This window comes from Thamnophis sirtalis, unplaced genomic scaffold, assembly GCF_051295495.1.
Source record: "Thamnophis sirtalis isolate CommonGarterSnake01/CBP01778 unplaced genomic scaffold, rThaSir2_p1.2 scaffold_5, whole genome shotgun sequence".
Lineage (NCBI taxonomy): Eukaryota > Metazoa > Chordata > Lepidosauria > Squamata > Natricidae > Thamnophis > Thamnophis sirtalis.
In genome coordinates, this window is record NW_028261385.1 from 38,761,775 (window position 1) to 38,779,664 (window position 17,890).

The window sequence follows — 17,890 nt, forward strand, 5'->3', positions numbered from 1 at the left end:
TATGAGATAAGACTCATTACATGCAAAGCAAGATAGTTCAAGCCGTGATTTGTCATAATTGTGATGATTATGGCGTACAGCTCATGAAAACCCCAATTCCACCATCTCAGAAAATTAGAATATTACATGCAATCAATAAAACAAGGATTGTACATAGAACAATATCGGACGTCTGTAAAGTATAAGCATGCATATGTATTCAGTACTTGGTTTGGGCCCCTTTTGCAGCAATTACTGCCACAATGCGGCGTGGCATGGAAGCTATCAGCCTGTGGCACTGCTAAGGTGTTATGGAAGACCAGAATGCTTCAATAGCGGCCTTCAGCTCTTCTGCATTGTTCGGTCTCATGTCTCTTCATCTTTCTCTTGGCATTGCCCCATAGATTCTCTATGGGGTTCAGGTCAGGCAAGTTTGCTAGCCAATCAAGCACAGTAATCCCACAGTCATTGAACCAGGTTTTGGTGCCTTTGGCAGTGTGGGCAGCTGGAAAATGAAGTCAACATCCCCATAAATCTCGTCTGCAGAAGGAAGCATGAAGTGCTCCAAAATCTCCTGGTAGATGGCTGCCTTGACCCTGGTTTTAATGAAGCACAGTGATCCAAAGTCCTGTTGCTCAGTGGTCCAAAGTCCTCTTTTCTGATGAGAGCAACTTTTGCATCTCATTTGGAAACCAAGGACCCAGAGTATGGAGGAAGAATGGAGAGGCCAATCAAGCACAGTAATCCCATGGTCATTGAACCAGGTTTTGGTGCTTTTGGCAAAAATTGCTCTTACTGCATTCTAACCACTGTGCCTCCATAGTAATCTTGAAATAAGATTCTTGATAATTTGAGGTAGCTGACTTTGGTTAGTAACATTTCAATTTGTTTTAAGGTCAATAACCTTTATTTTAATACATCTCTACTAGATGTTTAACACATTTCTGGTTTGGGAATCAGAGTTTTTTAGTTAGAGAAGATTCTTACTTATGTGCAAATTGTCTTTAAGAAGATAAAAAGAAAGCTGAAGGAAAGATCTATCTTTCCTTAGATGTGGGGCTGTTTGATTTCAGTATTATATGTTCAAGTTGAGGTTTTGTAATTGTAAATAATATGAATAGTGTTAGAATATCTTTCCCATATATCTATAATGGTATCAGATGGTATGGCTGCTTAGATAGTACTTGCATAGGAAGTACAATACAGGTGCCTCTCAATTGTCATACATTTCATTTCACAGGTTGTAAAGGGGCTATATTTGCCTAAACTGTTATCTAAAACAGTTGAATTCTGAGTACAGATAGACTTGTGTGTAGCATGCATTGCTATACTAATATAATTTGATGTAACTAATGGTCAGATCTGACATTACTATAGTGGACTCATTAACCAAAGTAATGATAAACACGATGCTGGTCATACCTGATACCTGTTCCATCTGAATTCAATAGACTGTTTCTACACTAAGGTCAGAACTTAGTATAAGGTTAAACTTTCTAGGGAAATCTCTTTTCCCTTTCAATCCTTAGTATCCCATCAGCATGTATTTTATCACTGACTAATGGGAAAATAATATGGGAAATAAGTCTGATATGATGATATCTTTACAATTGGAGTAGTAGCATGGATAGTTATCAGACATTATTAGCAGCTATTATTTAGTGACCATCATTCATGATGAAAAATTATAATGATTCCCATAAGGTTAGTTCATAAATACCATGGGGAATTCTCAGGGTTATATACTGTACTTGTCAATTTGTCTCTCTCTGTATGTATGTAAAATCTAGGAAGCACTAAAACATAAGGATGCTCTTCAGAGTCAGCCATAGGAAGGCAAGCAGAGCAAATGGTGTCCCTGCATTATGTCATTAGCATGCAGATTATGTTATTTAGATAGTCGCATTAGACACCATTATGTAATTGTTCCATTTATGGGATTTGTCCCCATTTTTATGTTATGTTCTTGCTGCTAACAGTGCTGTATTAGATTAGCATTCTGTTTGGTTCAGCATCTTTTTCCTATATTAGATCACAAAAGGGTTTAAGAGAAGTATCATTTTTCTGATTTCAGATCCAATAACTAGTAGTTTACAAATATTACTGATTCTAGACTCGATATTAGTTCATAGCTACCATGGCCTGAAAGGATTAATAACACCCATTCAATCTGGTTGTCATCTTTCCATGGCAATGGTTTCTATAGTTTATCTACATGGGAAGAAGCTGCTTATTTTATATGAACAAAACTTGCAACCTTTCAGACCTGTGGTTGATCCTAGCAGCTAGTACTATAGTACAGAGAAAAACTTTTCTATTAAGCTGATCCTTCATTGTTTATTTTGTAAAACCTTTATCAATGCTTTTCTGCTTATTTTTTTTTAAACTCCATCTTTCCCCAGTATCAGTAGCCTCAAAATGTAGAACTCCATAATCTCACAAATAGATTATTTGAAACCAATAATGCTAGATTATTTAAAATTCATATCAATGCATGTTGCTCAGGGTAGCTGAATAAAAAAAGGTTGTTTGACCTTGATGTTAATCAGATCAAGCAACCCAAATTATGCTGATGACAGATAGTTCTTTAGTTCTGAATCATATTGAGCAACAATCAATATTTTTTACTTTATCTTCATCACTAATTATTGATGGGCTAGAACTCGCTTCTAGTTTCTTCCTCATTTGGTATTTACCCCTGTTTTCTGTCTAAGCTAAAAAGTCAGATCCTGCAACTATTGATTATATGTCAGTGGTCCAGATATAAGTAAACCCACATATTATAAAAATGTGCTTTATAATCCAAGGGAAAGTCTTTTGAGGCACCTAACTCTTGTCTCTCATGCAGTCCTTTTCAGTAGCCTCAATTATTAATTCACACTCCAATGAAGCAATTTCCTGCAGACCTGCTGCTAAACGAGCTTTCTGAAGTGGTTTGACTTTCCAAGGTTACCTTTCAGACCGGTCAGGGTGATTTTGCTTCCTCAGCTTTTAGTCTATTGCTATCAGTATTCCCACTTGCCTTGGCTATTATTTTAACATGATTGCAAATAACTGAAATAGTAGCCTGCATGCATTTAATCTGGCTATCAGAAAGCAATTCACTTAACCTGTCACCAACTCCCCGTTGAAACAGAAGCAGTTCACTTAACTGTGTTCCATATATTCTTACTTCCTACATTTGCAGTCCTCGATTTACAGCCAGTTGTTTTAATGGCATTTCAATTTTACAACAGCCCTAGAAAAAGTGACTTAGAAAAACATGAAAAACATTCTTAGATGCATTAGCCATCACAATAAGTAATCACAGTTTTGGTACTTGGCATTCGGCGTACATGGTTGCAGCATATTGCGGTGACATAATTGTGTTTTCTAATATTCCTAGCTGGTTTCCAAAAAAGCAAAGTCAATTGGATTCATTTAAAGACTGTATGATTCACTTAACAGCCACATGATTCTTAGTACTGTGGTGATATATAATTGGCTGCAGTCATCTGATGACTTGTTTAATAACACTATCACCTAGTGACTGAAATTCCAGTTCTAATTGTGGTTAATACTTGAGGGCAATTTATATGCTCAAGATTCCCCATGATGTATTTTGGTGTGATGCTGATATGCAACCATTTTCTGTGTAAAAAAGGATTATTCTGACATTGGCTTGCTGCAGTGGTGGGTTCTGGATCCCGTTCCAACTGGTACAGTTGCAACAGGTCCGGCGGCGTCCACATGGACGAACACAGGCGTGCATGCGTCTTAGCACCTCCACGAGCCTCTGCGACACGCCAGCTGCTCAGTGGAGCATCATGCAGATGCTATACGCGCCGTGTGCGGAAGCACCAAAGACTGGTAAGGAGCTCAGTTGGGTGGGTGGGCCCTCCGGACCACTGTATCAGAACGGTATCCGGTGCTCCGGGCAGGCTCCGGTATGCCTGTACAGTGGCGTACCGCCTGCAACCCATCACTGGCTTGCTGCCTCAAAACATTTTCATTTGGAGAGATATCATTTACAGTTAATACAGATTCATTTTGAACTTAATGGCTTTAATTAAGAATCTGATATAATTTAAGATTATAACTTGCCCATGATCATGAGGAGAAGTTCTTTTGGATTCCCATATACTTTAAATCATATAGTCCAGTGATGGCTAACCTTTTTTGGATGGCATGCCAAAAGCAGGTGGAGCGCAGGGGGGGTTGTGTGTGGGCACCCATAATGCTATGCTCTCTGCCCCAGTGCACATGTGCATGCTTCCCAGGACTCCCCCCCCCCACTTTTGGTGTGCTTTTTCACCCTCCCCAGGCTCCAGAGGCTTTCTGGGAGCCTGGGGAGAGTGAAAACAGCCCGCCCCCCTGGGGACTTTAGGAACTTCCTTCAGGCCTCCAGAGTGCAAAAACCTGGCCCTACGGGCAAACAAAATTAATGAATGGACTTCCAGTTTGTTGTAGGGCCATTTTTTGCCCTCCGGAGGCTTCAGGAGGCTTTACTGAAGGCTCCGTAGGGGGAAAAACAGCCCTATGGACAAACCAGGACGTAGGGCCAGTTTTTCGCACTCCGCAAGCTTCAAGGAAGCCACCGGTGGCACGCGTGCCATAGGTTCGCCATCACGGATATAGTCTGTACATTATGCTCCTATTGTTGCTTTTCATTCCAAAGGGAAGCTGTAGAGTTACATTTAGTGACTATTTTTAAATAACATAGATCAGATACTAGTAATCATGGTCATCTAAGCTGGGAAGAAGTAGAAGCTCCTTTCTTTCTTTCTTCCTTCCTTCCTTCCTTCCTTCCTTCCTTCCTTCCTTCCATCCATCCATCCATCCATCCATCCATCCATGTTCTGCCTGTGCTCTACAGAATTGAGCTTCCATTTTTCTCAGACCAACATCTCTTACAATGTTAGAAAAGTGTGTATTACTAAGATTATAGACTGGTCATATTGACCTGGACTACAAAACTAGACATCTTTAGCAACAAATTGTTGGCTGCTAAGTGATGGTGTTGTTTTTGCAGATCATATCTGCCAGAAGGAGGCATCTGCTAAGGAGGCATCTGCTAAGAGGAATAGAAGGGACAGAGTTCCATGTTATGTAACTGGCAATTATATTTCACTATTATGACACATTATGTTTAATTATGTCAGTTATCATTAGAGGTTGTGACTCATACATGACCCTGCAACTTTCAAATCCAGTGGAGAGTACTGTTCTTTTGCCAGTATTAAAGTATAACTCAGTTTGCAATGTTTGCCTGTTTTTGGAGAAGACAACATGTTAGCCTTCATTTAAACAAAATATCTTGGGATAGCATAAGAGGGAGAGGTTTAAAAAAAGTAAAAAAAAAAGGGGGTGACTACTACTGCATAATCATAGCCATCACTTTGACTTTTTTTTAACACTCTCCAACAACATGGATGCCATGTGCATAACCTTAGCAGCAGCTTTGCTCTTTCATTGGATGAGGGATCCATTGTAACTTTATTTTAATTCCTTCACTCAGGTTTTAGTTTTTAAAAAAAATTCTCACCCACATATATTAATTTACTGAAAGTTCTCATGTAACCTGCATTTCTGAGCATATAGAATTAAAAAAAGGAAAGAAGTAATGTTTGCAAATAAGTAGTACTCATACTGTGCTATGTTGTTGTTAGTTGCAAAGTCATGTCTGACCCATTGCGACCCCATGGACAACGTTCTTCCAGGACTTCCTGTCCTCTACCATCCTCTGTAATCCATTTAAGCTCATGCCTACTATTTTGGTGACTCCATCCAGCCACCTCATTCTCTGTTGTCCCTTCCTTCTCTTGCTCTCAATCTTTCCCAGCATTAGGCTTTTCTCCAGTGAATCCTTCCTTCTCATTAGGAAGCCATTAGGGACTCGCAGGAGTCTTCTCCAGCACCATAGTTCAAAGGCCTCAATTGTGCTCTAGATAGGCATTATTTATTTATAGATACGTGTGTTTCTCAATTACTCTCAATTAATTAAAAGAAAATAAGGGCAGAGCCTGCTTTTATATCTTCAACTAGCAAACAACAGTGCATAAATTCACAAGGGGTTAAGAATTGGTAGAACTAGCAAATATGTAGTTCCTGTTCCAGATGCACAGTAGGCAGGTTACACGAACAGTAGCCAACACTTTCCTTAGCCATATACTAACATTGGATGGAAACAGTCTGCTGTAAAGTGTTTACAGCTGGAGAGATATAAAACGATGGTAAAAGTTCTTTAATCATGGAGGAACCACCCATAGTTTTTATTTTTACCCTCCCTCCCAACTACTGAGGAATATTTTATTTGAGTGATCTGTTAAGCCCTGAGGTTGGAAAGGAAATAATTAAATGGGAACAACTGGCTGCCTGAAATATTTTTCTGAAAAGAAAGAAAATGTTCCTTTTTTTCTTAGGATACATGGTAAATATGAATTAACTCTTGCATAGAATTACTCCATTTATTTTGCTGTAACGTAAACCAACTCAATAATATCCTTGGTCCACAGACCTTACTGGCTATTTTTTTCCACTTGATTTTGGAAAATGTCTTTCATGCCTTACATTTAAATATTGGGTTTATGTGATATTAGCAGGGCACAAGCAAGGAATGGAGTTGTTTTTACCAAACCAGCTGTTCAGAGTGGAGAAAAAGCCAGATCATAAATTTTTATTGGGATCATTGAATTTCAATGGTCTTCTCTTCTGTTGAAATCCTGAAGGAGATCCAGATAAAGTATCTTGCCATGTTTAAAGTATAAACTAGACTCCTGCACAGATTACTTCTAAACTTTCCATTAGAAGCCCTTATATTAAAATAAATGTTGGCTCTTCTCACGGTACAGCTTTTAAATAGAAAACAGTAAGGTGTACAAGGTTCTCAACTACAATGGGAGCCAGAATTTCTGTCATAAGTTATTATATCATAAGTCAAGTCAGATTCATTTCTATGACAATTTTTACAGTGGCTGTTAAGTACATCCAAGTTTCCCAATTGGAAATTGGCAAAAAAGAGTAGCAGATCACAATCAGGGGACTGCAAGCATCTGCAACCAGTCCTAAATGTAAGCCAGGTGCAAGTGCCTGAACTGTGATTAGATGGTGGTGATTGTGGGTGGGAATACAGGTTGTTAAGTCACTTTTTCCAAGGCTATCCTAACTTTGAACTGTTGTTAAATAATCACAAACCAAGGACTACCTGCATATATTCTGTTTGCCATCTCCAGAACTCCATTATCAGTTTGAATATTCATTGCTGAATGTTGTCTTCATCAGGTCTTAGAAGTTTTGAAATGTGATTTGAGTTTAGAGTCAAACATATATTTTCTTGAAATGTTCACCATCTTACGTTTGTTTATGATTTTTAGTTTACAATGATAAAATCAGTATTGATAGACCAGAAATGATATTTCATGTCTATCATTTTCCTCTCACTTTGACTGCTGCTTGAGCTCTGAGTTGCAAAGAAAAGGGATAATCCTACTATCCCTGCCTTATAGATTGAATGTAGATCAACTTTCACTAGTTCACTCAAACAACACTGTTGTTTCTTTCAGTGAAAGTGGAGAAAAGTCCACCAGTGAAGGGCTCACTCTCTGGAAGAGCCACCCTCCCATGCTTTTTTTCAACTTTGCCGACTTTGCCTCCAAGCTATCACAACGTAAGTGAGTTTCTCCGGATTAAGTGGTCAAAGATTGAACAGGACATAGGTGGAAAAGATCTCAAAGAAACTACAGTGTTGGTGGCCCAGAATGGGAATATCAAGATTGGACAAGGCTACAAAGGAAGAGTGTCAGTACCAAGCCATCCGGAAGACATTGGCGATGCATCATTGACTATGGTGAAGTTACGTGCAAGTGATGCTGGGGTTTATCGCTGTGATGTAATGTATGGAATTGAAGATACCCAAGACATTGTTTCACTGGCGGTTGATGGTGAGAAATTCATTTACCCTACTCTTGCATTTCTTTGTGAAATTTAAATTAAACTAAAATGAATTGATATTTTTAATAGTCTTCACAGATTTGGCAGCAATATTTTATGCCATTTTTTCTTTGTTATGGTTATACAGGGTCAGTAAGAATATAATTTATCAGACCTTTTTCTCTGTTGTCTTTGAGGGTTCCCATTGATTTCAGCTGGCATAGTCAGTAGTTCAGCCTTCCCCAACCAGACATCCTGCAGGATGCAAAGCAGTCTAGTGCAAGTAGAAAGCAACAGGCTGAAGAAGGCTTCACTAGATTTCTCTAGCCTGGAGAATGAGAAGGCAGCTGAAGTTTATAATTGGATTGTGAATGACTATAATGCCTCCAACTGATTGTAGATGGCATAGAGGCTCTTCAGATTCTGTAGTCTTGCTTTTTCTTTCTATCTCTTTGTATTTGCATTGATAATCCCCCCCTCTGAATTCAAAACACCTGGCAGATCTCCTGAGACAAGGAACACTTTCCTAGGAAGGGTAGCTTTATTGCACAGGATAGGATAGCCCTATCATACAGGTAGCGTTCAATTGCTAGTGAGGTATAACAGATTTTATAGCCAGCCATACTTGCATCATTCCGTTTCTGAATCTTAAGTATAGCATATGGAGAAACCAGAAATTGTTGGTGTCTAAGGAGATACTCAGTCATCCATGTCATGGTTGTCCCAAAGGTGCTTTTCAAAAGGCAACTGGACTTTCTTTGTTTTCTTTTCTCATCCAAGAACCTTCTCCAGTTTTTACATTTATAGGTTGATGAGGGACTTGTGGAAAGCAGTTCTTTAATAATTGTGATGAATGTAGCATCTCCCCAGCAATACCAGTATTCCTAGTTGAGAAACATTGGTGCATTTTCACTTAGATATTACCGAATTAGGAAATACAGAAATCCACTAAATCCTTCCTTCCTTCCATGAAATTAGGTTGTTTCCTGTTTAGATATATTGAATCTTAAAGCTAGTTTCTTTCCCATCACCACCAATTGGCAGAGCAGCTTCCAAGTCAATTTCAATTGCTTTTGTTATATCAACCATGCCCTCCCAGGAGTCACAACAGTTAATCTGTCCTGCAAGCTAAGTAGAATACAACATTGAAATAACTGTCCTTTGGAAACTCAAGACTTTCAGGACAACTTCAAACGATTTGTTCAGGTCTAGACTGCCAAGGGGTGGCAGGTGACATCTTTATGTATAGCTTTTCTTTCCTTTTTTTACAACCTCATTAAGTCAGAGTGTCAGCAATATATCAACCTTTCCGTGTCTCCCTGACAAATGTAAGGAGATGGGCTGTTTTCATGGAAATCGGCCTCCCTCTTGTATTTGAATTAGCAGCACGTGGGAAGGATTAAGTAGCAAAAAAGACAAAAGGGATATTGGAAAAGGAAGACAGAAGATAAAAAGCAAAAATCTTCCATTTTTTTCAATTTGTGGAAAGTTCCTTTGTTGCAGTTTGTCTATTTTCTTTATGTGCTGCTAAAAATAGGGGCAGTTAGCCGGTGGGAATTTTTAAAATGTGATTGAATATGTAGAAATTCTATGTCATTTTTAAGATATTGACAAAAGTTTGAAGTATGTATTTCTTAACTACTTTTATGCAGAGAACAATTTAATAGTGACAAAGTCTGTATTCAAATTATTGTTCCTAATTAATTAATGTCTTTTTTTCTTTATTCCATGATTACTTCATCTTTCCTTTCTCAATAGACTATGTTTTCCCTCTTATTCCAAGTCCACTAAACTTGAATCTCCTTATTCCATGATATGCTTCTCTGTACTGACCATCTCTTCCATATGTTGCAGTCATCTGTTTTTTTACTCCATGCTTTCTTGTCTCATTTTATCTCTCTTTAAGTGCTTCCTTTGCACTTTCAACCATCTTATATTTTTCTGCATTCATATCATGTTTCTTTTGAAACCATATTATTGTCACAAGATTCATACCTTGAATTTTCATACAATGAAATGAGTATCTCTATTGCTTCCCAAGCACACAGATTTTTTTTGCATTTTCCATTTTCTCTTCTGTGACACATCCATCCCATCTCTTGCTTCTTTTTATCTTTTCATTAATAAATTAAAGATGTGCATATACTATAGATCCAGCTTGGAAGATGTGTAAAGGATCTATGTCATTTAGACATCAAATGAATAGGAGCCAATAATGTGATACAGCTGCTGAAAAAAGCTATATGCACTCATGGTGCCAATTTGATATACTTGCACTTTATGTGAAGCCAACTTTTGGGGGAGACTTTGAACTTTGGGGAAGGGGAGGTCTTATGAAAGGAGAAATACAGAGAAGTTTTTTGAATGTTTTCACATTTATGTCCTTTAATGAGATCAATATAGAGATTAGAATTGCTTGATCTTATAGATCTGCCAACTTTTAGGGCTGCTGCCAATGTGCTTTGTATTTGGGATCCCATGCTCAAATTTACATTGCATTCAATGTAACACTTTATGATTTCAGCACTTTTTCATAAAAAATGTGCAAAAGACGACTGATGAAGGGAAGTCCATAGTGAGTGAGAAATCGAATATCTGATTACTGCATACCAGACAGTTATATCTGTTATCCTATGAGCTACAAGTTTGTAAGCTAAAAATGCATAATTTAAAGAGACCATCTCCAACCAATTCATGGTTTACTGACTTGCCTTACCAATCAAAAGTTTGCTGCATTTCTCCCACCCCCTTTATAATGAAGAGAAACTAAGAAAAAGCTGGCATGACTTGTCCGGAAGTCCCAAAAGCTGGAAACAGTCCAAGATACATGTTCTTGCATTTATGTTAAATGTACTTGTCCCATGATGGTGGCGATCATAAAGTCTTTAAATCACCTGACTTGATAGGGAATTTTACGCCATAACAACTAGCATTAGTTAGCTACTAAAAATATTTCAACAATTCTTCCTCTATCCATATGGGACTTACCCTATGGTACATTTAACATAAATAAGTTTAATGTACTTGACTGTTCTAAATCTAATAGTATTAAGACACAGGAATAGGCTGAATCACTTTTAAATGTGATTAGCAAACTTTGGATTGTTCCACATTATCATTGAAAGTTTTGAAGACTGCTACATAAGCTAGATGCTGATGATGTGGCACTGGGCACTGTTAATGATGACGGTAGCACTCTAATATTTGGCAACATTGACAAATCTAAAAATATGAAGGAATTTTTTTTCTGAAGCCTTCCTTTCAAGAATTTGAGCAAGAATACTTAAAAGTAAGATTCATTAGCCTCATAAAGTTTCAACAAATATTTTTAAAACCATTTGGTGACTGCGTTTACTTAAAGTACCCTCATGGGCACAAGGGATTTTTGGATAATACAATAAAATATTTTTAATCAAACTTGGAACCCTTTTTTTATCACTGTCTTCTTTTATCACAAAATCAAGTTGCTGAATATCTCTCATTGTGGTTTATTGGGGGTGGTGAATTTAAATGGGAAAAAAAGAGTGAAGGCCATTTTGGGCATTAAGCTAGTTAAACAGATTCTGTAAGTTTCCTAGAGTCACCTGTGATGAGATGAACAGCACAAAATTTTAATAAATTGATTAAAATGATCAAAGAAAGAATAGGTACCACTTACAATCATTGAGCTTATTGTTATCTAGCTATTCCCAGCCATTTGTACATACACAACTTAAAAGCTATTGTAAATAACCATTTCATGTTGGAAAGCAGTTCAGTGTATTCTCTACTAAGCCTCTTTAATTGTTTATAAAGCTTTCATAAAGATTAAAATAAATTATCACTGGCACACATCAAAGAATGAGGGTCCTTTTGAGAGCAAAATTTCAGATATATCCTATTGATTCAGTATTTTTATATTTGCACATTGATGTAATATAAAGCGATCCCATAAATTCTTTAAAAAATTAGCACTCTGAGGCCTATTACTATAATTTGCCTTAAAATTGTTCTTAGTTTTCTCAAATATTTTATTTTCCTAAATTATAGCAAAACTGTTATACTTCTTATTTGCTTTTGATTTTCTTATTAGTGTAACCTCTTCTGAAATCACTGCAACAAACAAGAGAAAAAACATTTTTTTAAAAAATCACATCAACTTATAAATTATAGAAGTCTTTGACTTTAGCCTCATTATAGCTTCAAGCAGAATTTTCTAACCACTTTAGCCACTGAATATGGTAGAATTAATCCAGTAATTATAGCAGAATGTTATTACTTAATCACAAAAAAGTGTTGAATGGTATGGATATATGAAATTTAGGTTTGGATCAGAGGAACTTAAAGCAACACATTTGTCCCTCCTAGTCATAGAAGACTACTTCAAGAGTAGATTATTATCTAAAAGTAAACTCATCAGATCTCTAAAATGAGTAAAATTTATACTTAGATAAATTTGTTTATGATTTATCAAGATAAACTGTTCCCAATTTTTTTATAATTCTGCTGTATTTTCCTGCTGCAATGCTTTAAACTTTGTATTTGATTTTAAAAAGATGATAGATAGGTCCCTTGAAATGACCTTGTGTTGTGATGACTGAGGAAGGAAAAACACTAAAAAAAGGGAGGGAGCATTGTTTGTTCTAATTACTCTGCATACAGCTGTGAAGATCTCTAAAATTAGATTGCAATAACTTGTGAATCTGTGAGAAGAAATAAGTCATGAAACTAAACCAGACTATTACATTTTAACAAAAATAAAGAAGTATGCTGGGCAGATCAATAGCTTCATCTATTTATGACTAAAACGCATTTGAAACTATTTTCCAGTTCATTAACTGAGACAGGGAATGTTATGGTCTGTTGTGCCCAAGTAGCTGACAGTAGGCTTGGTGAGAATGGATCAAGTTCTTTTATTGCTGGAGGTAGTCAACTGAATCTGGGACCCACTGAGTCTTAAACCTTCAAACTTTAGTGACACAAAGTTTGTGTCTTACAAAGAAGTCTTAGATAGAAGTCACTCAAAAGAGTTATGACATAGTTGCAGATATATATATATATATATATATATATATATATATATATATATATATATATATATATATATATATATATATATATATATATATATATATATATATATTTCAAAACAAAATCAATAGCAACATTCCATCGTTTCAAGTGTGTAGGAGTTAGTGTGTGAACAGCAAAATAAATGCTAAAACTGTTTATAATATGTGGAAAATTTCAGCGCAGTACATACATTTCTAATATACTTGCCTTTTTGTCATAATATTAAGAACCTTGCAGAATCTGGACTCCCTCCAAATACTGTTAAAAATCTTAGCTGACTTAATAGCAATATAGATTAATTATACACTATGTGAACATTTTTATACCCTCTTTCATGACAAATGAAATGAGCTAAACTTTCCATTAACAATTTGTTCAACATGATTTGGATTATTACCATAATAAAAAATGCTGAAAATGTTTGATTTAGAACTCTTGATGCTTCATATATTAAAAAGACCCACACCATAATGATGAAAAATGTAGAAGAAAAGAGTAGGACACCTTATCATATTTTAAAATTCTGAATAAAACTACAATCTTTATATAAGTGATTTAGCCACTGTTCTGTTCCTTTTGTAATATTTTTTTTAAAAAAACAAGAATAGAAATAGGTCTGGAAGATATTCAGTCTACTCTTCACTGCTTTGTTCCTCAGGCGAAGAACCCAAATAGTTATCAGACTTTTATATAACTCTAATTCTATATGACTATCACATTTCTTTTGAAGTCTTTTTATCTAGAAGTATAGAATAGAAGGCAAAGGATTGACCATTTATTTTTCATGAAATCTCAGGAAGATATTTTAATTTGGTTCAGTTTTATTTCCATATTGGCCAGAGGCTACTGGAAAAGTACAGAAGTACGATGCAAAAAAATGAACAATGATGGATTCTGTAGCTTGCAGATTTGCAAACTGAGCAAAAGATTGATATAAAAAATCTTTGTAATGTTGATAGGGGCATAGAATACAATCTTGAAAACCTTCCTTAAATGTTCTTTCTGACCTCACTGCCTAGAATAATTTTGTTTTAAATAAAAGTTAATGCAATATAAGTTTGTTATCTTTGCAGGTGTTGTGTTTCACTATCGTGCATCTTCCAGTAGATACACTCTGAATTTCAAACAGGCTCAGGAGATCTGTTTGAAGAATGGTGCTGTAATTGCAAACCCTGAACAACTGAAAGCTGCATATGAAGATGGATTTGAGCAATGTGATGCTGGCTGGTTAGCTGATCAATCTGTTAGGTGAGATGATGAAATGCCTTTTTGATGGTTCATCTAATAGCCTGGTTACATTTATGGTATCTTTCATTCACTTTACTTTATTTCATTTACTGTGTTGCAGATATCCTATTAGGCAACCTAGAGTTGGCTGTTATGGAGATATGATGGGAAAAGAAGGAGTTAGATCCTATGGATATCGCCTTTCTAATGAAACTTATGATGTCTATTGCTATGTTGGAAACATAAATGGTAAGCAACACGTTTATCTCTTTTTTTTTCTTTTTAGCATCGTGCATTGTGGCTAACAAGTTGTGAAAGTGCTGAATTATTATCTGAATACATTAAAGGACAATTCAATTGAAATTAACCTTGATATACTATCTGTTGGTGACTCCCAAAACTAGGAAATGGCGTACAACTTTTGTTGAATGGGGCTACACTTCCCCTTAAGGATATTTAAGTTAGGATTTCAGCCTACTAGTTCAAGTGACCGATGTTGGAAATTGCATAGCAGGAATCCTAGCCTGTGGCCTGGGTGCCCCCTGCCTGACATAAAGTTGCATTGCCTCTCACAGATATTATTAGCGGTTACCTTTCATATTGGGCATTTCAATCAGAATTCTACATTTCCAGGTAGACCTAATAAACTTTGGTAGTTCTTGTTACCTTTTCTTTTGTAAAGAGAATTATACCAAACACTGTTCCAAACATTAGGGGTAAGTGCCATCTTTCTACACATAAATATAACATAAGTGACTCAAAACAAAAACCACTCAAGAAAGATTGAAGAAATCCCTCTAGTGATAATGAATGTTACATTGCAATTAATTAGATTACAACAATACTCATGTCGATGATGAGTATTATTACATAATTATATTATTAAAATTAAATAGAATACTTGATATTGGCAAGAATGATCTATCAGGAGTAAATGGACTGGTTTATATCCATTGACTAAAGTGAGATCAATGCCCGAAGAACCAATTTAGGCTCTTGTTACATTTCACCTAATGTGTTTTTCCTTTGAGCAGACAGCTGCTATTGGGATTTTCTGCTTTAGATACCAATAAATTGGGCAGCATTGGGTTCTATTACATGTGAAGTGTGTGTGTTTAAAATATTTCTGATCTGCCTCTGCAGCAGAATGCCTTTGACTGATGCCTCCATGTGGCTCAAGTTTAATCTATCTATCTATTCACTGTGGCAAAAGGCACATTAAAGTTTTTGGAGATAAGAATATAGCTATTGAAGTTTAGCCTCCTCCCATATAAGTTTAAGATGTACTTTGGAATTTCTATAATTTGTCCCACCCAGAAAAGAGATCATCATGGAAGGGACATGTGATAGGACTCATCTGTGACAGCACTTTATTCATGCTATTTCCTTCTCAAAGGTTTAGATTGTCTCTTTCCTTGTTTAAAATTAGACATGGCTTAACACATGAGTAATCTGAAATTATCTATATACTTTTAAAAATCTCATGTCTTTTGTAACATTCAGTTAAATCAAACAGTACATCATTCGGCAACCATTTTAAATAAAGGTACCTCAAATACATTAACTCACAGAATGCATCCCAAATCCAGGACCCATTGCTCCTTTATGATTGAAATTTGGAAAAGTTGCAACCACTTCTGTACTGCCGTACTATAATTTCCAATGCTACCAGGCAGCTTCACACATGTTGATGTGGAAACCAGCAGGAAATCTAAATTCTATTCCCTGCTGGTTTGCCCAAGTCAGTGGGGAAGCCAGCAGAAAATTGCAAGTTCAAGCCAGTGGGCAGGTAAGTGGCTGCTTCTTGGATGGGGAGGGAACAAGGAGGTGGTGTGCAAGAAGTGCAGTAAGGGTTGACGGGGTGAGGAGCATTGGGGGGGGGGGGGTTATAAAGGATGCAGAAGAGTGTGAAGGGGTGCTCAAGTGATGTGGTGGTCATGGAAGATGCTTGAAAGTGCAGTGCAAATTGGGGAAGGTGTGTGAGGATGTTGCATGGGTCAGGGAGGGTTCATAGGGTATATGAATGGCTGGCACAGTACAAGCACAAACAGATTTGGGGAAGATCTACTCAAGCAACTTGCAACCTTCCCTGCTGGCTTTCCCATTCCCCATTCCCTGCAAGCTCCCCACAAACAATAAGTGGAGAAGTCATCAGAAAGTTGGAAATCATTCCCACTCCCATTGCTTTTTGCCTGCCTGTGGTCATTCTGTTGATCTGTTTAGGTAAGGAAATATCTATGAAATGATAGCACAGTTGAAATGATGACACAACAGGTCAAAGTTGTCTAGTTCTTAAATCTCTTCATTTACTATGCTATTTTATTTGTTATGATTTATACATTTTAATTTTTAATATCAACTTTGACATATATTTAGTCTGAATAGTGATTTACAAATCATTTTATTATTAATAAAATAAACATTTGTTCTGCATACACCAGAATAATTGAATTGTATGTCACAAAAAGCATAATTAATGAATCGTCTATTTAGAGCTCAGGTTTTTTGGCATGATTGGGAACATAATTATTTGCTTTGTTGTTCTTCAAGCAAACTGTTAGCCAGTCTCTTGCTTTTTTTGGAACAGGAGCAATAATAGTGGCAATGGTTTTGGTGATGGTGCATGCAGCTGATATTGATTAAGAAAAAATAATCAGATGTCCTTTAAGTCGAATAGTCCAAATATGCAAGTCAGAAAATTTGGATTTTCTTAACAATGCTTTGACTTTGGGGAACAGGCAATTAACCTTGATTAGGAGTCAAGCCAACAGAAATCACATTGCTGTATATATTCCAAAGAGTGGTTTGGTTTCCATGTCAGTGTTGTTATTGCAAGGCACAGGGAAAGCTAAACTGTCTTGCTCCTGGCTCTGTTGTTTGCCTTGAAAATTTTGCTGAGTTACTCTCAGCATGGATCCCAGCTATCAAAACATTGGAGAATCACTCTTAACTCTCAAATCCCATTCCCTTCTTTCTAGCTACTTTTCATTGCTCTAATGTTTGTGGCTGTGTCATTCACAAGTTTGCCAGATGGATTTTCTCTGTGGAACATGTGGGAAAAATACATCTAAGCTGTTTTGTTTGGGAAACTTTCCTTGGCTCTTGCAGATACATTATTCAGCATCTCAATTTCTACAAAGGGAACAAATCCTCACCTCATTATGGATTGCAGCACTTGCAGATCTAAGCTGAAAGCTTATCCTTTGAATGCCTTGATTGATTTTGATGTACTTTGATGAATTCAATGGAATAGATATAAAATTTCTGAACTTTTCCAAATTAGGCTGTGTTTGGAATTTTGGAAAACCTGTTGTCATCACACTTATTTCTGGAAATAGAAAGCTTGGCAGTGATCATTTTGCTTTGTAGAATGCTAACTTCACGTTTAACTTTAAAAAAACAAAAAACAAACGAAGTACAACAAAGAGAGAACCAGTGGGTCATATTTTTGATATCTTTCTGGGCACAAATTACTCAACACTAAATATAGTATTGACGTTCGTGGCATTTTTATTGTTTTATTGAAAAGTTCTGCTGTGATTTAGTCATCTACATAATAGTATCCTGTTATCAGAGATGTTGAGTTTATACTCAGGTTGTCTGGGAGGAAAGCCAGCACTTCTGTATTCACAGTACATAAACTCTGTTCTATGCAATGCCTTTTGAAAGCATTGTATATCTCCCCCCCCAATTCAGCCATTCTAACAAGATGTAGATATCTCCA

General features: G+C 36.5%; 1 protein-coding gene across 3 annotated transcripts in view; it reads left to right on the forward strand.

Annotated features, from left to right (window-relative positions):
* The window catches only part of VCAN (versican), a 92,847-nt gene that overhangs the window by 18,651 nt on the left and 56,306 nt on the right, over positions 1-17,890 (forward strand). For all 3 annotated transcript variants that reach the window (XM_014057244.2, XM_014057245.2, XM_014057246.2), the window contains exons 3-5: positions 7,521-7,898; positions 14,013-14,187; positions 14,288-14,415. In XM_014057244.2, coding sequence (XP_013912719.2) covers positions 7,521-7,898; positions 14,013-14,187; positions 14,288-14,415 — 681 coding nt within the window. The remainder of the gene's footprint in view (positions 1-7,520; positions 7,899-14,012; positions 14,188-14,287; positions 14,416-17,890) is intronic.